Source organism: Lemur catta, chromosome 13 (assembly GCF_020740605.2).
Source record: "Lemur catta isolate mLemCat1 chromosome 13, mLemCat1.pri, whole genome shotgun sequence".
Lineage (NCBI taxonomy): Eukaryota > Metazoa > Chordata > Mammalia > Primates > Lemuridae > Lemur > Lemur catta.
The window spans coordinates 3294797-3317783 of NC_059140.1; the positions used below are offsets into that span (position 1 = coordinate 3294797).

The following is a 22987-nucleotide window of genomic DNA, read 5'->3' on the forward strand; positions in this document are numbered from 1 at the left end:
CCATAAAGTGTGAGGACCAGTATAAACTACTGTCTTTGGGTAATAATGGCTAGTCACCATAACAAAGGCAGGAGTCCTGCACGTATGGGGGCAGGGCAGCGGGATGTGGAAGTATCTGTAGTTTGCTTTCGATTTTTCTGTGAACCTGAAAATGACCTTAAGAAAGTCTATTAAAAATAATTCCCTCTAGAAAACTTCTGAAGGCCTTTCCCCCATGAGCATCCGACGTACCTTACAATGGAAGCAGTCTTCCAGGGAATTACCTCATCAGCTCCTGCTCTAGGGGGAGAACTAGCTCACCCAGGCCCTGAAGCCCACAGGAGCAGAGAGGGTGAGGCTGTGCTGGGGGAAGCAATGCAAAAGGGGCCGTGGGTGCCCTGAACAGCCCGTGGGGTTAGGAGGGTGTCCTGTGGTCACCAGACAGAGAGAACAGGGACATAAGAGACCAGCATCTCTCATCTCCTATTTCATTGTTTCAGGTTTGGAAAAGGAAGCCAAAAGTTAGGCATAGCATTTCATCTGACATCCAGCTCTGTAATTACAACCAGTGCCATTCTGTTCAAAGTACAGATCAGCTGGGGTTATCACAAGCTTTCAAATTTGAATAAAACAGAATCAAATGTATGCCACATGCAGAAGAAAACCCTAATATCTCTCCTAACTTTCTACAGGCTCCTTAGGAGTGAGGGTTTGGGAGGAAGCTTACTATCTCCAGCTCTGCTTGCAGCTTCTGGTGATTTCATTCACCATATGGCTCATGTCACCAACCCATGCATGCTGTCCCTTCTACGTACCACCATAAATGCCAGACACTGCCCCTGCGCTGCTCATTTACTCCACGAGTACACCCAACAGAAGGCTGTAGACTTTCCAAAGTTCAGGGATAGTGAAAGGTGTTTACACACCAGCAACACACATACATACATACATACACACACACACACACACACACACACACACACGCAAACACAATATTGACATGAATAATAACACATTCCTGTTCTTAAAAGACATTCGGCCATTCTCCTCTTGGAAATTTCTCACCAACCACTATTTTCCAAAGAAATCAGTCAATTCTTTTTGACCTCTGTCCTCTGGTCTGTTCGTGTTTGCACCATGCCCCAAGTGATGTTACTGTTGCACGCAAGGTTTTTAAATTTCTCAGCCTCCAGCCTCAGGACCACACCTTTCACATCTAAGGAATTTTCCCAAAAAGAGAGTACTTCTCTAATAAAAATTCTGGTCCCAGAATTCTAATAGTTTCTCCCCTAAGGTTTAGGCCTGTTAGCCACCTTGCTTTGATTTTTGTGAGAGGTGAAAGCTGTGGGTCCTGTTTTAGTCTTCTACATGTGGCTATCCAGTTTTCCCAGCACCATTTATTAAACAAGGAATCTTTTCCCCAAAGTATGTTTTTGTCTGCTTTGTCAAAGATTAGATGGCTATATGAGGATGGTTTTATGTTTGGATTTTCTGTTCTGTTCCATTGGTCTGTGTCCCTGCACTTGTGCCAATACCAAGCAGTTTTAATAATCACAGCTTTGTAGTATAGTTTGAAGTCTGGTAAATTAATACCTCCCATTTTGTTTTTGTTGCTTAAAATTGCTTTTGCTAAACGGGGTCTTCTGTGGTTCCACACAAAGCATAGAATTATTCTTTCTATATCTGTGAAAAATGATGTTGGTAATTTAATAGGGATTGCATTGAATTTGTAGATAATTCTAGAAGAAAATGTAGGAAAGACTCTTACAGACATTGGTCTAGGCAAAGAATTTATGAAGAAAACCCCTAAGGCAATCATAGCAACAACAAAAATAAACGAATGGGACCTTATTAAATTAAAAAGCTTCTGCACAGCCAAAGAAACAGTCACGAAAATAAACAGACAGCCTACAGAATGGGAAAAAATTTTCACATACTACACATCACATAAAGGTCTGATAACAAGAATCTATTTAGAACTCAGGAAAATCAGCAAGAAAAAATCAAACAACCCTATCAAAAAATGGGCAAAGGACATGAATATAAATTTTTCAAAAGAAGATATAAGAATGGCTAACAAACATATGAAAAAATGCTCAATGTCCCTAATCATCAGGGAAATGCAAATCAAAACCACAATGAGATATCACTTAACTCCAGTGAGAATGGCCTTTATCAAAAAGTCCCAAAACAACACATGTTGGCGTGGATGCGGAGAGACGGGAACACTCATACACTGCTGGTGGGAATGCAAACTAGTGCAACCCCTGTGGAAAGCATTATGGAGATACCTTAAACAGATTCAAGCAGACCTACCATTCGATCCAGGAATCCCATTATTGGGCATATACCCAGAAGAACAAAAGTCATTCTACAACAAAGACACCTGTACCCGAATGTTTATAGCGGCACAATTCACAATTGCAAAGATGTCGAAACAACCCAAATGCCCATCAATCCACGAATGGATTAGTAAACTGTGGTACATGTATACCATGGAGTATTACTCAGCTATAAGAAATAACGGTGATACGACATCTCTTTGGTTCTCCTGGAGAGAATTGGATCCCATTATATTAAGTGATGTATCCAAAGAATGGAAAAACAAGCATCACATGTACTCACCAGAAAATTGATTTCCCTGATCATCACCTAAATGCACATCGGGGAAGGGTACCAATTAGATATCAGATTGAGGTGGGGGGAGGGGTTGGATGTATGCCTACATGATGAGTGCGTTGTGCACCATCTGTGGAATGGTCATGCTTGAGGGTGCTGACTCAGGGAGGTGGGGGGTGGGGGGAGGGGATGGAGGTATGACTACATGGTGAGTGCCAGGCGAACTGTATGGTGAATGGACACGCTTGAGGCTCTGACTCGGGGGTATGGGCAGGACATGGACATTGTATATAACTTGAACTTATGTACCCCCATGATGAGCTGAAATTAAAAAAAAAAAATTCTGGTCCCAGCCATTAAAAAATTCTTTTATTTTCTTTTTTCCTTTTTTTTTCTTTGCACCAGTACTGATATTCAAAGAAAGTATTTCTGATAAAGTTCTAAGAAAAATAAAAGCTAGCACAACTCATCAGTATCACACATTTTTTATTGTTTTCCCTACAGCCTCTAGTCCCAGTATGAGGGATCAAAACGTGGACAGAGGGAATGAAACCTTGACTGATTTCCTTCTCCTGGGACTTTTCCCAGAGCTGCCGTACATCAGCATTCTCATCACCTCCATCCTTCTGCTCTATGTCGTCGCCGTCACTGGGAATGCCACCTTGATCCTCTTGATCTGGAGGTACCCCCGCCTCCACACCCCCATGTACATACTACTCAGCCATCTCTCTCTCATTGACTTGGCCTTAATTTCCACCACAGTCCCAAAGATGGCCATCACCTTTTTCTCTGGGAAGAGAAACATCTCAAAAGTTGCCTGTGGAACTCAGATTTTCTTCTTCTTTGCCCTTGGGGGTGGTGAGTGTCTCCTTTTGACCATGATGTCCTATGACTGTTACGTGGCCATCTGCAACCCACTGAGATATTCGGTTCTCATGAGCCCCAGAATCTGCCTGCAGATGGCCCTTGTGTCCTGGGGTGGAGGTGCCCTAAATTCCCTCATCAATACCATCTACACCATGCACTTCTCCTTCTGTGGCTCCAGAGAAATCCATCACTTCTTCTGTGAGATGCCTGCTGTCCTGAAGCTCTCTTGCAAGGACACTTCCTTATATGAGATGGTGGTGTCTGGCATTTGCATTGTGTTTGTTCTTCTTCCTTTAGGACTTATCATGTCTTCCTACATGCTCATCTTCCTCACAGTCCTCCACATGAATTCACCAGCAGGCAGGAGGAAAGCTGTGGTCACCTGTTCCTCTCACCTGGCTGCGGTAAGCCTCTACTACGGACCAGCCCTGATCATTTACATGACCCCTCACTCCTTTCACACTTCAGAACAGGATGAAATACTCTCCCTGATCAATACCATCTTCACCCCCATCCTCAACCCTCTCATTTATAGTCTGAGGAACAAGGAGGTGCTGGCTGCTCTGAGAAAATTAATCAGTAGAGGATTCGTTCTGAGGTGGAAACGAGCAGCTCCCACTGCTGCAGAAACTCTGACCCACAGGACAGGCGAGGAGCCACACTTCCAAACTTGGGATCCAAGAAGTAAATGTTTACCCCCTAAGGCATTTTCTTGGCCTTAACTTATATAATAACTTAGCAGAACTGATCTGAGAATCTAAATACCTGAGACACCTGCCAGCTGTGTGAAAATTTTAAAAAAATTTATTTATCTTCTCTGTGCCAATTAAGGAATTGAGTTTGGCCTTGAAGGTCATTTCCAGATCTAAAATATTTCTTGATTCTGTTCAAAGAGTCTATGACACTGCTAAGGGGTATACCAGTTTCAACCTCCAGTTCCCATTTTTTAAAGTGTGTTTTGAAGTTTATACTTCAAAAATGGCCATAAAAATGCCTGCGTCATAGTAAATATGAGACTTTAGCCGTTATTAAGTTGCTCTAGGTTTTTGAGGGTGATGCTGCCCCATCTGTAGTAGAAGTGTGGTCACCTACAAACCGTCTATGTCCAGTTCATTGATGGAAGGATTCTTAAGGGGAAAACAAAGGACCTGCGTATTTTGAACCAGCCCATCCTGAGAATCAGTCATGAGAATGGGCTCTTTGGCACATGTTGCCATCTTCCCTGGGAGATCACAGGGTCAGCCTCTTATTTTCATAGAGCAGAGAACTTGTCTCAGTTTGAAGAACAATGCCTATAATAAAGCAGTGACGAACAGAGAAGCAAAGAACAGATGCTGGGCTGCTGCCAGATTTGCCAGTCATTGCTGTAAGGTCCTGGCATCTCCAAGTGAGGACAGGATGCTGAAATAATCGTCTCCAGTGGATTCTGAGTTAGAGACACCCCGTGAGTACATTGGTCTGTTCAAGCAGAAAAATATAAGTTGAAAAATTTGTCGAACCCATAGCCCCATTCTGTGTAGACCAATAAAAGAAGTACACTATAAACTAAATATCTTATGCTTCATATGATGGTCTAGACATCATGCATACACCAAGTCCCAAGTTCTCAGGGCCAGTCTGATGAAAGCTACTCTGGTCTACTCTACTTGCTTGTCCACAAGGATAATACTTTCAGTTCCTTCCTCTTCTTTTCTGCCTTCCTCCCGAATAGCATTCTCCCAGAGCTCGTGGATAACAAATTTTATTGACTTAACACAGGAGGTTAGAAATGGATTTTATTTCTCAAAGTATACAAGCCAAGGTAAGACCATGTCCTTGTATGAGCCTCATACCTATTAGTTTGAGTTGTTAATTTAATGTAGAAGGAAAAAAGAAGGAGAAGAAGTGTTCTCTTCTTTAATAGGGAGATTTGCCCAATTTAAGCCATCTCACTTTAAAATGTGTTTTTTGACTATAGCTGGAAGGGGCTAAGGGGAAGAAGGAGTCAGCAGAAGCCACCACCATTCTCAGTTCAATGCAGAATGTCTTAGTGGTCTTCAAAATCCAAAAACGGACTATCACCCAAAGTCATTGCAATGGTACAATCAAGACACTTAGCTGGAATCGTGGTGGCTGGACTCTAATGCTTATCATGGCCATGATTAGTCTACCACAATGGTTACAATCCCAGCTTCTGTCACCAGCACCAATCCTCACATTTGTGCAGTGCCTTGCAGATTTCAAACAGTGTACCCGTACCTGCCTGGCTAGCTCGGCTGGAAGAACATAAGACCCTTTTTTTTTTTATTTCAGCATATTATGGGGGTACAAAAGTTTAGGTTGCATATATTTCCCTTGCCCTCCACCCTCCCCCCCGAGTCAGGAGTCAGAGCTTCAAGCGTGTCCATCCCCTAAACAGTGCGCATCACACTCATTATGTAGGTATACACCCACCCACCCCACATCCGTCCGACACCTGATTAATGTTATTCCTGAATGTGCTCTTAGGTGATGATCAGTGAAACCAATTTGATGGTGAGTATATGTGGTGCTTATTTTTCCATTCTTGGGATACTTCACTTAGTAGAATGGGTTCCAGCTCTATCCAGGAAAACATAAGAGATGCTATATCCCCATTATTTCTTATAGCTGAGTAGTACTCCATGGTATACATATACCACATTTTATTAATCCACTCATGTATTGATGTGCACTTGGGTTGTTTCCACATCTTTGCAATTGTGAATTGTGCTGCTATAAACATTCAGGTGCAGACGTCCTTTTTATATAATAAGAACATAAGACTCTTAATCAAAGAGCTTACCTGGACTCTAAGAACTATTATTGCAAACTTGGGTAAACAGTTTCTTATTTATAGCTATTGTTCTTAAATTAACATTTATTTGCTACCTACTAGCTATGCAAATCAGTGGTTTAGGAAATATCGAGCAATTAGCCTCTATGGGCCTCATTTTTATTACATAAGCTAACAATGACATCTTTTGGTAACACTTCCAATTCTAAATTTTTATTATTCAATAGTGAAATTATAGAAACCAGATTGCAAACAAAAAATACAGAAGATATCTCCATCAGGAAGGACTATTTGATGCCAGGGCACTTTGTGCCAAATGCTAAAGCATGTGGTTGAGTGAGCCACCTCCATAACAGGATTCCACTATCCCAGTGTCTGACATTTGGAGGCAGACTGCCAGGCTGAGGGGACAATGAAACACAAGGACTCCCAGTATCCTGCTCCAGGCTGGCTTGGAAGTTACATTTATTGATCACCCACTGAAAAGCAGGATATTTTAGGGCTCTTCTATGTGCATTATTTCAGTCACTCAAAACAATGACAATGCAAGATGGCTATTCTAGCCCTTCTAAGTCACAAAGATGTTTAATAATTTGCCCCAGATCACACTGGATTCTGAAGCTGAGCTCTTGTCTAACTCCAAAGACTTTTTACCAGGCCCTTCAACATTGAGCTTGAGAAGTGTGAAAAACACAGATTTGGGGTATAGTCTCTAGAATGACAGTGGTAACTGGTAAAGAAAGAAAGCATTTTCCCAACATTAAAAACCTGTCAAACTCCCCATGTCAGTACAACAATGTGAGAGCAGTAAGAGGAGAAAGACAACGTTTGGCTGAGGGGCACTCAGCATTCTGAGGTGGGGGAGAGGAGTGTATGCGTGGCAGACTCCTGGTTACACAGGAAGACAGCTTGGCAGAAAACAAAACAGTCCAAAACTCAAGCAACCCGTCTTTCCAACACAGCCCACAACCAGAGAGTTATCTGGGTTAGAATACAAGTACCATCTTGGAGTGTGGTATACCACTCACCAAATTACCTAAGTTGGTAATTCTACTCCTAGTCCCTGGCCATATAAAGAAAAGATAACTTAGACTTAGGCAGTTTACTAAAGGAGAAAAGGGAGTTCATGTTGGATGCTTTTTATTTTGTGACTAGCGAGCATGAGAACCAGGGTCTGAGGATCAGGTTAGATGTGACTAAAAGATGTTAAATTATGTGTCTAAGTACAAATGCCCATGCCTGGCCTCCTCTCACATATCATTGCAAAGCCTCCATTACGAGCCTGAGATCCACAGCGTACTACGCACTAGCTTCACATAAGTGCTTATTTAATTACCTTGCTTTTTTTCTATTTTTAAGAATTTGTAAATTGATTTCCATAACCCATGAAATCATGGTGTTGTAAACCAGAAGGAATTGGGGTCCTATACGCATTTATAGTATTTTCCCCACCCAATCCTGCACAGCTAACTATTAATATTTGGTATTAGAAGGACATGTAGGTGTGTGGATATTTTTGTGAATTAAGTAACTTACAAAATGGCCTTCAAACAAATTGATTATAATAACAGTCAGAGATTTCAATATTCCACTTAAAATAATGGATAGAACAATGACATAGAAAATCAATAAGGAAATGGAAGACTTGAACAACACTATAAACAATTACACCAGGAAGATATATACAGAATACTCCATCAAACAACAGTAGAATACACATTCTTCTTAAGTTCACATATAAAATATTCTTCAGAATAGACCATATTTTAGACCACAAAATGAGTTTTAACAAATTTAAGAATACAGAAATCTTACAAAGGATATTTTCCAACTACAATGAATAAAACTAGAAATCTTGATAAACTAGATAATTTACAAATATGTGGCAATCAAACAACACACTCTTAATTAGTAAGTCAAAGAAGAAATCACTAGGAAAATTTTTAAAAATACCTTAAGACAATTAAAATGAAAACACAACATACCAAATTTATGGAATACAGCAAAAACAATCTGCTGCAAATGCCTCCTACATTAAAAAATAATAAAGGTGTCAAATCAATAACCTAATTGTATATCTTAGAGAATAGAAAAAGAAAAGCAACATAAACCCAAAGCTATCAGAAGAAAAAAAATATAAAGATTATAACATAAACAGATGAAATAGAGAGTAAAATAAAATTACAGAAAATTAACAAAACTTGTTTATTTGAAAATATCAACATTATTCACAAAATGTTAGCTATATTGACAAAGAAAAAAGAGAGGAGACTCAAATTACTAAAATGAGAAATGAGAGAGGGGCATTACTACCAACTTTACAGAAATAAATGAATTATAAGTGAATACTATAATCAACTTTACATCAACCAATGGGATAACTTAGATGAAATGAGCAAATTTCTAGAAAACCACAAACTGCTGAAACTGACTTGAGAAGAAATAGAAGCTCTATTTCTACAGACCTATAACAAGTAAGGAGACTTGGTAATCAAAAGCCACCAACAAAGAAAAGCCCAGGACCAGATGACTTCACTGGTGACTTTTACCAAAAATTTAGAGAAGAATCAATAACAATCCTTCTTAAACTCTATCCAAAACTTGAAGAGAGAGGAACACTTCTTAATTCATTCTATGAGGCCATCATTATTTTAATACTAAATGCAGACAAAGACAATACAATAAAGAAAACTACAGGCAAATATCTCTTCTGAATATAGATGTAAAAGTCCTCAAATAAAAATCCTAACAAACCAAATTCAGTAGCATATTTACAGGCTATACACCATGCCCAAGCGAGATTTATCCCAGGAATGCAGCAGTGACTCAGCATAAGAAAATCAATCAATGTAATACACCACATTAATAAAATGAACAAGACCACATGGTCAGTGCAAATGAGGCAGAAAAGACATTGGACAAAATCTAACACCTTTTCATGATTAAAAAAAAAAAGAAACATTCTACAAATAGGAATGGAAGGGAGCTTCTTCAATCTCATAAAGGACATTTATGAAAAACACACAGCTAATATCATACTCAGTAGTGAAAAACAAAAAGCTTTCCTCCTCCCAAGACCAAGGATGTCCCCTTTTACTACTTCTATTCAACATTGTACTGGAAATTCTAGCCAGACAAATTAGGCAAGAAAAAGAAATAAAAGGTAACCAAATTAGAAAAGAAGAGGTAAAACTACTCTATTTATGGATGACATGATTTGAAATCTAGAAAACTCTAGAAACTACACACACACATGCGCAAACATACACACAGAGTTAGAGCTAATAAGTAAAATCACCAAAGTCACAATGTACAGAATAAATCTATAAAAATTAATTGTAGGCCGGGCGCAGTGGCTCACGCCTGTAATCCTAGCACTCTGGGAGGCCGAGGCGGGTGGATCGCTCGAGGTCAGGAGTTCGAGACCAGCCTGAGTGAGACCCCGTCTCTATTAAAAATAGAAAGAAATTATCTGGCCAACTAAAAATATATATAGCAAAAAAAATTAGCTGGGCATGGTGGCACATGCCTGTAGTCCCAGCTACTCGGGAGGCTGAGGCAGTAGGATCGCTTAAGCCCAGGAGTGTGAGGTTGCTGTGAGCTAGGCTGATGCCATGGCACTCACTCTAGCCTGGGCAACAAAGTGAGACTCTGTCTCAAAAAAAAAAAAAATTAATTGTATTCCCATACACTAGCAATAAACAATCCAAAAGGAAACTAAGAAAAGAATTTCATTTATAATATCATCAAAAAGAATAAAATACTTTGGAACAAATTTAACTAGTGAGGCATAAGACTTGTACTGAAAACTTCAAAACATTGCTAAAGTGAAATTAAAGACCTAAATAAGTGGAAAGACATCTGTGTCTATGAATTCGAAGACTTAGTATCATTAAGATAAAAATACTACCCAAAGCATTATACAAGTTCAATGCAATACTATCAAAATCCCAGTGGCATTTTTTGCAGAAATAAAAAATCTCATCCAAAATTCATATAAAACTCCAAAGATTCCAGAAGAGCTAAAACAATCTGGAAAAAGAAGAACAAAGTTAGAAGACTTAAACTACTTGATTTTAAAACTTACTACAAAGTTACAATAATCAAACAGTATGATACAAAAAGAATGAAATGTCTTTCACAGCAACTTGGATGGAACTGGAAGCCATTATCCTAGAGTGAATTATCTCAGGAATGGAAAAACAAATACCACAGGTATCATTTTTAAATGGAAGCTAAGCGATGGGTATACATGGTCATACAGAGTAGCATAATAGAATTTGGAGACTCAGAAGCAGGGAGGATAGAAGGGGGGTGAGGTATCAAAAATTGCCTGTCCGGTACAATGTAGACTACTCAGGTGAAGGGTCCACTGAAAGCCCTGACTTCACCACTGCACAATTCATCCAAGTGGAATAAAAACACCACTTGTACCGCCTAAATCTATTGCAATAACAAAAGAAAGCATGGTACTTGCATAAGGATAGATATGTAGGCCAATGGAATGTAATTGAGATTCCAGAGGTAAATCCTCATATCTATGGTCAAATGATTTTTGACAAAGGTGCCAAGATCATTCACAACAGAGTGAAAAGCAGCCCACGGAATGGGAGAAAATATTTGCCAACCATATATTGATAGAAATTAACATCCAGAATATATAAGAAACTCTGCAACTCAACAACAACCAAACAACCTAATTTCTTTAAATGGGCAAAAGACTTTAATAGACTTTTCTTCAAACAATATCTATAAATGGTCAATAAGCACATGAAAAAATGCTCAACACCTCTATTCATTAGAGAAATATAAACCAAAACCACAATGAGATACCATTTTATACCTACTAGGATAACCTTAATTTTTTAAAAAAAGAAGGAAAATAACAAGTGTTGGCAAGAATGTAGAAAAACTGGCACCCTCACATATGTCTGGTAGTTATGTAAAGTGGTACAGCCTCTATGAAAAACAGTTTGGCAGTTCCTCAGAAAGTTAAACCGACAATATCAGCACATAGCAGCAGGCAGGACCTTCCAATATTCATCCCCCTCCCCCGCAGAAATATTCATTTGAAAAACTATCAACACACAAAAATACCTTTACAAGCAGTAAGGAATCCAGGTGAGAGATTACAGCACCTGTATGCAGCACGTGTTGGAGAAGGTAGAAAGGACAGTTTCACATTACCACTTCATCTCTCCCCAAAGCACAGGCAGCACAGTGAGGAGAGAGACAGCCTCCACATGGAGGAAGGAGGAAGAAGTGAGTACCCAGGTTTGCAACAGACGCCAGCACAGGCCCCAGCCAGTGAAACTCGGTGTCAGGCCAGCTTGCACAGCCCCCAGCCCCAGGCTTACACCCATGGACCAAACCTCCAGGCCCATCCCTGCACCAGGCTGCCCTGCAGACTCAGGCTGCAGGTTGGCCTGTGAAGCCACAGGCCAGACCAGTGCATGTGCTCAGGCTCCAGAGCAGCCCCTATGGATCCAGGCTTCAGGCCCACCCAGAGCCCTCGCAGCCCCAGGCTCCAGTGGACCCAGGGTACAGGCCTACCCCAACAGACTCAAGTACCAGGCTGGCACCCAAACGCCCAGGCCTCTGGACCACTGCCACAGAACCAGGCTTGAGGCCACACCCTAGAGACTTGGGCCCCTGGTCCACCCCCACATACTCAGGCCTCTCTTGGAGGCCCAAGTGCTAAGCCCATTCCAACACCAGGCTGACCCCTATGGACTCATGCTCAAGACCCACCCTAGCACTGGTTCAGCCCCCATGGACCCAGGATTCAGGCTGGCCCCTGTGGATACAGGCCCCAGGTGATCCCTGTAGACCAAGGCTGCGGACCTCCCCTCACAGACCCAGTCCATAGGCCCACCCTGTTAAGGTGGAAAGCCTAGTAGGTGCTCACAGCATGGGTGGAGAAAGATTTTTCATGCAGAGATGAAGATATATAAAAGTAAAAAAAGTTTATTTTATTCTTTAGAAGGACAGAGAGCATGAGAGAGTGAGAGAGACGGGGAGAGAGAGAGAGAGAGAAGGGGGGAAGAGAGCAGGGAGGCAGCGTGGCATACCAAAGAAAGAGAAGGGAGATGTCAGCAGCCAGGCCAAGTGGCTTGCTGCTTTTATAGGGACAAAGAGAAAGACAAAAAATGTAATTGTTGTGGCGTAATTAGCAGGCCGGTGCTAGACGTCAGGTTGTCCCTCTTTCTTGCTTTCTCTGCTCCTGGAGACTTGGTTATCTCTGAGCTGTAGTCAGGCTTATGCAGGTGATGTGATTTTGCCCCTGAGCTATGGTCTTGGGCAGGAAACTAGGGCCAGGAGTTTACCCCGTGCTGTCCATTCAGGAGCTTCTCAGAAGCAGCCTGACGCTATAGAAACAGATTCTAAAGGCTGTGAGCTGTGAATGTAAAGGGAAAGATAAACATTTTCTCTTTGTCTGTTGGACTCCTTTCAGATGTTTGTGAAAACAGAGTCCCTGCAGGGTGCCTACCAGCTAGGGAGAGAAAGAGCTAGAGAGCTCATAGGATTGATCTTTGGCTGTTATCAGACAATTACAGGATCAGATTTTCCTATTATTTCAGCAAGGCCGTCCTTACACACCCCAGTGGACTTAGGTGCCAGGCTGGCCCATGTGGACCAAGGACACAGTCTTGCTTCAGTGGACCCAAGCTGCAGGACCACCCCAGTGGGCTCCCACTCTAGGCCCAACCCCCTGGACCTAGATACCAGCTGGCCCCTGTGGCCCCAGAGGCTACCCTTTCCCACACGCTGACCAAGGCACCAGGCCAACCTGCTGGGGACACCAGGAACAAGCCCACCTATAGACCCCACCATATGGCCCACCCAGAATCTCTGGACTGACTGACTGGTGAAGGGCTTTCCCTGCCAAAGTCAGTGGGTAAAGACTGGAATAGCCTATTAAAATTCTTTAAATGCAATACATTTGCATCTTCAAATGCACAAACACCAATGCATGGCCACAAGGATCACGAATAATTTGGGAATGGGATTAGCAACCTTATAAAAGCCTGGAGGGAAGTAGGGAGGCATTTTTGCCTTTCCATCCCTTGTACCATGTGAAGACACAGCGTTCACAGGGAAGCAGGCTATGGCCCTCACTGGACGCTAACCTGCCCGTGCCCTGATCTTTGACTTCCTGGCCTCTAAATCTATGAAAAATAAATTTCTGTTTTTATAAATTACCCAGTCTCAGGTATTGTTTATAACAGCACCAATGGACTAAGACATCAGTCACAGGGAAAAAAAAGATAAAAGAATTAAAAATAGTGAAGAAAGCCTATGGGAATTACGGGACACCCTCAAGTGAGCCAATATGTGCATTATGAGAGTTCCAGAAGGAGTGGAGAAAGTGAAATGGAAGAAAGTTTGTTTGAAAATATGACAGAAAACTTCCCAAACCTGGAGGGAGAAATGCACATCCAGATACATGAATCCCCAGGAACCCCAAATAGATTATATATAAAGAGATCTTCACCAAGACACATTAGAATCAAATTCTCAAAAATCAAAGACAAAGAGAATTCTGAAAGCAGCAAGAGATAAGAAACATATGACATACAAAAGAGCCCTAATATGCTGTCAGCTGATTTCCCACTTTTAATGAAGTGTTTTTCAAACTGGGCCCACGGCATCAAGTTCAAGAAGCAAAGCTCTGAAAGATTTATATGTGCCAAATGTGTAATACATTTTTTAAAGTTGTTAAGGAAGCTCAGTAGAGAAAAAGGCACGAGTATGCTCTTGCCAGCCATGAGATATATCGCTCCATTCAAGGAAGAGCTATCCTGAAAATGAAAGCCTCCAAAGGCAAAGTGGGTGTTTCTGTGAGAATCTAGATAAGGAACATTTGTTTTTTTCATGTTTTTTTTGTTTTGTTCTTTTAAATTTTTTATTGATACATAATATTTTTACACATTTATGGGGTAACATGGTATTTTGTTACATGCATGAAATATATAATTATCAAATCAGGGTTTTTGGGGTACTGATCACCCAAAGTATTTATTATTTCTATGTGTTGGGCACATTTCAAGTCCTCTCTTTTAGCTATTTTGAAATATACAATACATGGTTGTTAACCGTAGTCACCCTACTCTGCTATTGAACACAGAACGTATTCCTTCTATCTAACTGTATGTTTGTACCTATTAACCAGACTCTCTTTCCCCCAGCCCACCCACACACCCTTCCCAGCCTCTGGTATTATTCTACTCTCTACCTCTACAAGATCAACTTTTTTGGCACCCACATATGCGTGAGAACATGCAATGTCTGTCTGTGCCTGGCTTATTTCACTTAACATAATGACCTCCAGTTCTATCCAAGGGAAGAAATGTTTTTTAAGAAAGATCACTTAATTATCCACACACAAGTATCAACAGGTAGTGAAGTCTCTAATTGTGCAGATACCTCAGGAGAGCCTTGAAACCGTACACTGGGACACACCAGGTCTCTGATGGTGGCAGATCCCAAGGGCCCACCCTAACAATACCCTCAACAGTGTGATTATCAGCTAGATCTGATTATCTTGAAGTTCTGCTGTCAGCCCAGGTACCATCCATGTTGCTCAGAGCTGCCCACCAAGGGTGGCAGGCAGTGTTGAGGCAGGCAGTCCCGAGTCACTGCATGGCTCCTCCAAAGAGCCCAGGGTTGAGAAGAGTGGGACACGTCCACGGGTCTATGTGGTCAACAGTTTGGTTTATCTTCCATCATTCTGTTCATAAGAAACCAGACAGAAGTAACGGACGCTCTGTTCTCTGTAAACACGGTCTAAACCGCCCATGGAAAAAAGTGGCTTCACCCTTCTGGGATTTGGTTTTCCTCACTGCTGATTCAAAGTGTTGAGAATGATTTCACACAAATAAACAAAAATAATTATCTCTGCTCCTGCCAATGTGGAGGAGTATGAAAATCAGCTTTAAGTTCTCTTCGTTTCCCTAGGGATGAGCTAGAGCATCAGCAGGCAGATTGCAGCATTAGTTAAGTCCAACTAAACAGCCTGACACTTTGAACTTTGTTAATAATCAACGGGTGGTAATCAATTTAATATTATTATGTATATTATTTAAGAAATATGATGCAAATAATAGAAATAAAGGTTAAAAATCACCTATTATTCACCATCTCAAGATTCAAATTTTCTTCCATTTGTTTTCCATATGTATAAAATGTATAATTTTTATTATTGTAATTATAATATAGTTTCATATTCTGCTGTATGGTTTTATTATTTTGATAAGATTTCCTCCATGTCACTACATATTCAATGTATCATTTTCAAAAGAGTAATGATGCTCCATAGGGTAGACCTAACAACATGTGTTTACCTATTTCCCTACAGCAAGCCTTTTTTGGAGTTTTTCTTCCATCTTGTATTAATGTAGTCTAAGCTACATGGAAGACATTTGTGCATACATCTTTACATCCTTATTAGCATCAATTCCCAGGAATAAGTCTACAGGGTCAAAATGCTTTCTAAATGTTGTATTATTTTACATAGCTACAAACAAAGGTTTGAATATATATGCAGTATTTGTATACACACAATTTGTGGTTTAATATTCTTAAAAAAATAAAATAGAATAGAATAAACCAGTACTTAGCAGTGACTCTACCTGTAGATTTATTTGAAATATCAGGACTTGGATATATTCAGCTCTCTGGCAATCAACTAAACTAGTGGGTTTGATAAATCTGCCAGCTGTAGCTCTTAACCTAGCCAGCTGAAGTCAAAATGCACTAATTTCTCTTGAGAACTCCTAATTCCTCCCCAGTGGTTTGAGTAAATTGCTTTCACTAGTGGTGGTGATGGTATGTGAGTGTTTTCCTATTTGGTTTTGGAAATGTAAACCTACTAACAAATTCCTAAGACATTCTACAATTGTTTATTTGAAAGCACATCTCTAACAAATAAGGCTTTGGAGAGTGTCATTCCTTGGTTTAAATCCTGGCTCTGCCACTTACTAACCATGTGGCCTTAAGAAAGTTGCTTAAACTTTCTTGGCCTCTATCTGGCCCACAGATGTAATAATCAATACTTTATATGGCTGGTGTAAGAATGTAAAAATTCCCACTCGTGCCACCTAAATGTCCTTTAATAAAAAAATATAAAAATCCTAGCTTAATGACTGACTCATAGTAAGTGCACAACAAATGGCAACTATTATTATTGTCAGTATTCAGAATAACAATAGAAGTGCCAAAAGGTTTATAATGATGATTTTAAAATATTATAGTAACAGAAATATTTCAGTGTGTATGAAAAATACAAGAATCACTGTATTTTATATAAGAATTTTTAATTGCTCACCAGTGAAAAACAATTCCAGTAAGGGAGAATGCAAGGTGGTCCACAGGCCCAGCGACCCGGCAATGCCACATGGAGTGTAGAAGCTTGAACAGTCACTAGTAATAAAGCAAATCATCAGGGACTGACTGCTACCATAAGCTAAATAAACCAAATGGCTGTGGAGAATTTTCTAACTAAAAAAAAAAAAACCTGCAATTCAAGTGCCCAGAAGTCATCATCACGTCTCTTGTCAACCAGAAATGTGTTAGGCATTATGCTTTAACTTAGGTGGCCACAACACACACAGCGTGTAGAGAAATTGGAGTTGATCGCGGCAGGGGTGTGGGAGGGGATGTGTTCAAGCGCAGTGGAAAACAGACCGGCAAAGGCAAGGTGTGAGAAATGCCTGTGTGTTCATGACAGAAGACAAAAATTGACTTTGTCACCGCCTCTAAGCTGATCTGTCCTATTAAGAACCAACCAGTCTGTTGTTCCTCAGTGGTTAAAAGTAAAAAGAAAAAAAGAGCCAACCAGGGGATGTAAAAGTCAATGAAAGCGAGCTTATATCTGTGGTCAGACACAGGCTCTTCTTTATAATCAGCCCAGGGCGACACCGAATGCGCCGCAGCGGCCCCTCCCCAGGTAGGCCAGACTTTCCACGGGTAGGGAGCTGAGTCGCATGACCTCGTGGCACGCTCAGGATTCGCGCCGGACCAGCATGGTTTGGGGGTATATCCACGCCTCCCTCAATACGAGCCCATCCTTGGAGACACACAATAAGCACTGTTGGATGAACAAAGAGAGGAATCACATATGAGCAGAATCAGGTGCAAAGCAGCAGACGGGGATCTCTGTGGCTCAGGTAGCAGGCATCTTCCGCGCAGTCGGGTGCAGGCTAACTACTCGGCGGGACTGAATGCGGCGCACACGCGAAGCCCCGTCCCTCACCTTATCTATCTCACTGAGGGTCCGTTCCTTGGATCTGAGATTAGGTAATGACGACAGAGGCTGAAGGTATCTAAGAGCTGAAGACAGAACCAATGGAGACGGGAAGGAATTTGAGGAAATAGAAAAGAAAAAATATACTAAAGAAAAACAGACTTCATGGTCTTGGCTTTAGATATAAAGCATTTTAAGTGTAAAGGAAATTGGGTTGAACACAAGACCATTCATGTTTAGTAAAGAAACTCATGTCATCCCATTTCTCACTCCAAATTCATGGTGACATCTGTGTGCACAGATTCAACAGCTGTTGATTTTATTTTTTCTGATGGACTAGGACCACGTGGTTAGCCAGCTGCAGAAGGAAGCCCTGGCCAGGTCTGTGCTTGGTGAGGAAGAGAGGGTCCTTCTCCCTGGGCTTCGGCTCACAGTTTTCAGGACCGTTTGAGCACTTGGAATCTTGGGGCAGGAGAGCATCTCTGTAAATGAATGTTAGAAGAGAAAACATATGGCTGTTATCGGATCTTATAGGGTCAAAAGACAATGTTCCATAAGTAGCTTCCAGCTCAGCCAGTGATCAATAAATATATGCTGAGTGAGCAAAAGCAAAAATGAATGAACAAAGCATGCAGCAACAAAGCGTGATTAAATTTGGTTAGAAAACAGATTCACTTGGCAAATGTGGGAACCATTAATGATCCCAAGTTCAGTGCTCCTAGGCAAGATTAGTTCCTTTTGGAGTCTCAATTCCCACCTCTGCAAAATAAGATAATAATATTCACCTCACATCGTTGAAAATGTTAACTGAGATTATAAATTCTAAGGATAAGTTTAACAGTCTTATCCTGGGGATTTGTGTATATTCATCCAGTTGTATGAACTAAAATAAAATCTTAATCCCCCCAGCTGCCTGAATGGACCCTTCTTAGCCAAGGGGACCCCAGAAATATCCTAAAGCTGAGCTGCTGGCCACAGGAAGGGAGGTCAGACCTGCCTCACTGTGTCCCCTCCCTCCTTGGAGATACCCTTCGCAACTCACTAACAGGCCTACGGCTGTACAGACAAAGCTTAAACCACTCCTGCAGGTCATCAGCTTACTTAACAGATCCTTTAGTCTGGGTGTCTGGTATATGTCTGGTGGCTTGTCCCAATTAACAGATTTTCTTATCTGAATTTAAAACATTCCAAGCCTTCAGACAAAACTTCATTTCTTTAACCAATTACAAATCAAAGAATCTTTAAACCCGTCTATAACCTCTAATCCCCTGCTTGGAGATGTCTTGCCTTTTTTTGGGCCAAACCAATGTACACCTTCCATGTATTGTTTTATGACTTTATGTGTAATTCCTGCCTCCCTGAAATGTACAAAACCAAGTGCAACCCAACCATGGTGAGACCACTTGCTCCAGGCTTCTCGCTGTGGCTCTCTGGAGCTCGGTTGCACATATTCTGCTAAGAATAAACCTTTTTAAATTATTTTACACAGTTTGGGTTCTTTTCTGTTGACAGTAGCAACAAACATTTGCCTGCCTAATACACAGTTGCCTGAAGAATGAATGAAATAATCAAGTAATGAGATATTGAATATTGGCCATATTTTGTAATCTTTTTTATATTATTCAAAGATAGGGTGTAACTTACAGTCCATAAAACAATCAGACATGTGATGTCGAGAAATAGGCCAAAGTCATAGTTTTCACTGAATTAACTGGTTGACTCAATCCAAAATGGCAGCTCATCAGGCCTGTGTAGACATAACCAGCAGCCACACTGGAGCATCCGTGCGCACTGACGTGGCGCGATCTCCACGTCTGAGTCCAGCAGGTGGTGGCCACGTGGTAGGCCAGGGAGTCCCAGGCTTGTAGTAACTAGAGCTGGGGTCCCATCCCAGGTCTGCCATCTGTTTGGCAGACGCCCTTGAGTACTGAGCACTTCTGAACATTTATTTCTTCATGTATAAAATAATGACCTATTACCTACTATTAGGATAAAACGAGATAATGTGCTTCATGTCTAACACAAACTGGGAGATAAAAATATTAGTTTACTTCCCATTCTGATTCCTTTCAAACTGAGGAATAAAAATGCATTAGGACAATAGGACCAAAAAACAAAAAAGCTGTAACTGAAACCAGCTTCAGTAGGAAATAGGAAAGAAGGGAAGGAGGGAGGGAGGGGAGGAGAGGGAGGGAAGAGAGAACCTCCGTATCTCTAACTGCCAGTTGCCAGGCGGTTCCCCCAGAGGCCAGGTGACTGTGTGGATCTGCTGTCTGCCCCACCGGTGCTTGGTGTGCACAGTGGTGTAGAGCAATAGCCCAGGGGGCTGGAGCCCCTGCAGGCCAGGCGTCACTGTGGAGGACGTATGTGTGTGACTTTTAGAGCAGTCTTCACTTCTCCGGAAACCGGGAGCTGTATCTCAGACCTTGACACTTGTTCTAGTTAGAATTCATTAAAATCTATATTGTATCTTCTTTCTGAAGTCACTTAATTGCCTGCACAGAAAACCTGGGAAATACTTAGGAGCTGGCACGGAGAGAATCACTGGCTTTCAGTTTTGGAAAATTCATCCGGTACAGCTAAAGAGCCTCAGGTGTCTACACAAGTGAGGATCACCCCACCTCCATTTGTGAGGAACCCTAAAGGATGAAGAGCCACACTCTTCCTCAATCTGCTATTTTAGGGACAAATGACTGCCAGGCTGTCCTTGTCCCAGTAAACCCGTCTCACTGTATAGTCATTAACCACGGGGCCTTTGTTCAAGTGCCTCAGTAAGGGGAGAGGGAGAGGAATGTGGCCAGTCCTCCTCCGGCTTCTTTTTCTTGTTGGTATCTATGCAGCTGCTTTCGATGTTTCCATCTAGGTTTTATCTGAGCAGAATCTGTGAGTGATGTGGCATGAGGTTAACTGGAATTTACTTAAGTAGCTCTTTTAATTAGACCGCTACTTAGTGACCAGTCCCTGGCCAGTGCAGGAGACGTGAGATTTCAGAGAGCAGTTGGAATGCTGTCAAAACAAGTGCTGGCTTTGGGTCAGACTGAGCTTGAACCCACACTCTGCCGTCTCCTTGGGGAAACCAAATTCGCCACGGGAACTGCGCAGATCCGGAGGAGGCTTTCTTGACCTTGGCACTATGAACGCCTGGGGCCGTTAATCCTTTGTTGTGAGGAGGCCGGTTCTGTGCACTGGGGTGTCACACAGCTTCCCTGGCCTCCCCCCCCCATGCCATTATCACCTGTGACAACTAAAGGTGTTTTCAGACAATGACAAATGTGCCCTGGTTGAGAACATCGGATCACCGGGAGGGTTTGTTAAACTAGACTTCTGGGCCCCAAGCCCCAGCCCCTGACTGGCAGCTGCAGGCTGGAGCCCGACGGTTCCCACTCGGAGCAAGTGGCTGGCGCTGCTGACCCAGGGTCGCGCTTGGCCTGAGGAGCCCAGGGCTGCCAGCGAGCGGCACACCTGCCTCCCCTGCCTGCCCGGTCCCTGATTCAGCGGCTCCCACCCTTGTCTGCAGACCAGAATCACTGGAAAATCTTTTAAACCTTCCGAAAAGCAAACTACATCCCAGACCAACCAAATCGCTATTTCTGGGAGTGAGACACAGACATTAGTATTTTTTGAAACCTCCCAGCTCATTCCAATGTGCAGACAGATGTGGGGACCGTTGTTCTAAGCACCATCAGCTCGCCTGCGATTTGAAGGCTGAGGGCCAGGCAGTTCAGCCCGGGCACACACATCCATCCTGTAAGTCTCAGCAGCCCCGCTAAATCGTAAGCGCCACACAGGGCTGTGCCGTCTCAGCCTCTGTGGGTCAGATGGGGCAAATTCGATTTAAGAAGCTGTGTAGTCACAGCATTCAAAGTGGGAAGGAGCACTGGGCCTAAGCGGCAGCTCACCCTAATTGCAGCAAAGGTCGACAGAGCGTACCGTGGGCAGAACAGGCTCTGAGGGGAAACGGGAAGCTTTTAGGGGTGCCCTGTGTGGAGGAGACAAACTTCATGCCTCAGCTGTCACAACCCTCCATGTGGACTTCCGAAGGGACCTGCCCAGTTTCTGAGCCACAGCCTGTGCCAAGGAAGGACGTGGAAGAAAGGAAAAAGTGAGCACGAGACCAAGAGCCCTGACGAAGTCTGTGGATCGGGACGACATGAGGTGAATCCGCGAGGGAGGGTGCAGGACACGGGAGGGAACTGAGCCCCCAGCCCCACGCACGCAGCCCCGTGACTGACAGTGAGCTGATCATGGAAAGTCATGGAAGGGCAGTTCCACAACTTCTCCTCTATGAAACTCTCCAACATTTCAAATCTCTGACGGTCTGGAAGTTTGCTTTCGTCCCTCACAGGATGAGATGTAGTTCACTGTTTTGCTGCTGTGCACACACTCTGCAGCAAAGCATATAACCACCTCTTGCTATTGGAATTTGCACTGCCCTTCTCCATAAATTATTCATGTTAAATTGTCAAAACCAAGGCTGTATAAAAACAAAAAAATCTGTAATACTGTAGGGGAATAAGAAAAATCAAATCAGTACAGGAAAGCCGCAGGGGGCTGAACTAAACCACGCGGGCTCGAGGCAGCCCACAGCACAGACTGCCCCACTGGCAGCTGGGGCTGCCCTCCATTCACGCTAGCAGTTCTTCGATGCCTGCTGCGCGGCATTTCTGATCTAGGTGTGCTGGAAGAGAGAGGAGGAGAAAAATGTATTCTCTTCCTCTGGGGAATAGTATGAAAGAAAATTAATCTCCCTACATACTGTTCTGAGACATGTGCATACATACATGCACACACGGGCACACACAAAGCACACATGCTGCACATGTTGCAACACTGAGGAACTGCCAGGAGAAGGAAACCGCCAGTGCCGAGAAGGCAGAGGAAGCAAGCAGCTCATGCACAGCCCCCGGAGGGGACGCCAACTTCAGACGGCCATGATGCAGGGTGGCGACAGAGGTAGTAGTATTGTCACGGGCAAACACGTGTGTCTTTCATCTCCTCATCATGCATATCTCTACGGTCCAGCAGCACTGACCGAGGGCCACCTTGAGCCCCACTTTGTGGTGAAATATAACAGAAAGAAGGACGCAATTCCTGGTCACAAGTAATTTGCAGTCTAGGTAGGGAGACCCAGTGTGCAGCAGAGGAAGCCCCCAATCCCAACAAACACACCCCCTTCAAGGTTTCAGGAGACAAAACATGTGTAAGGGAGATCTCCACGTGGGAGGGACTAGGAGCCCCTTGCAGGTGAGTATGTGTTGACTCTATGATTATTTTGCAAAATTAATTTGCTTGAGCGAAGAAAGGAAGAGTTCTACATGCATTGAACATCTGCTATGGAAAAGGCACGACCTCACCATTTTTCTTACACTAACCCTGGGAAGTGGGCATAATGATCCCATTTTATAGAGAGGTAAGCAGAGGCTTGAAGTTATAAAAGTGGTAATAGTACTGCTGTTAACAGCAGCTGGCACTTAAATGTCACT

General features: G+C 42.5%; 1 protein-coding gene across 1 annotated transcript; it reads left to right on the forward strand.

Annotated features, from left to right (window-relative positions):
- Nucleotides 1-3116: 3116 nt before the first annotated feature.
- Nucleotides 3117-4187, forward strand: LOC123649410 (olfactory receptor 2M3-like). Its single transcript, XM_045567529.1, has one exon. The coding sequence runs from the start codon at nt 3117-3119 to the stop codon at nt 4185-4187; it is 1071 nt and encodes a 356-aa protein (XP_045423485.1).
- The last annotated feature ends 18800 nt before the right edge of the window (nt 4188-22987 follow it).

Excerpts from the sequence above, each read along its gene's own strand:
- LOC123649410 (XM_045567529.1), top strand. The coding sequence starts at position 3,117 with ATGAGGGATCAAAACGTGGACAGAGGGAATGAAACCTTGACTGATTTC.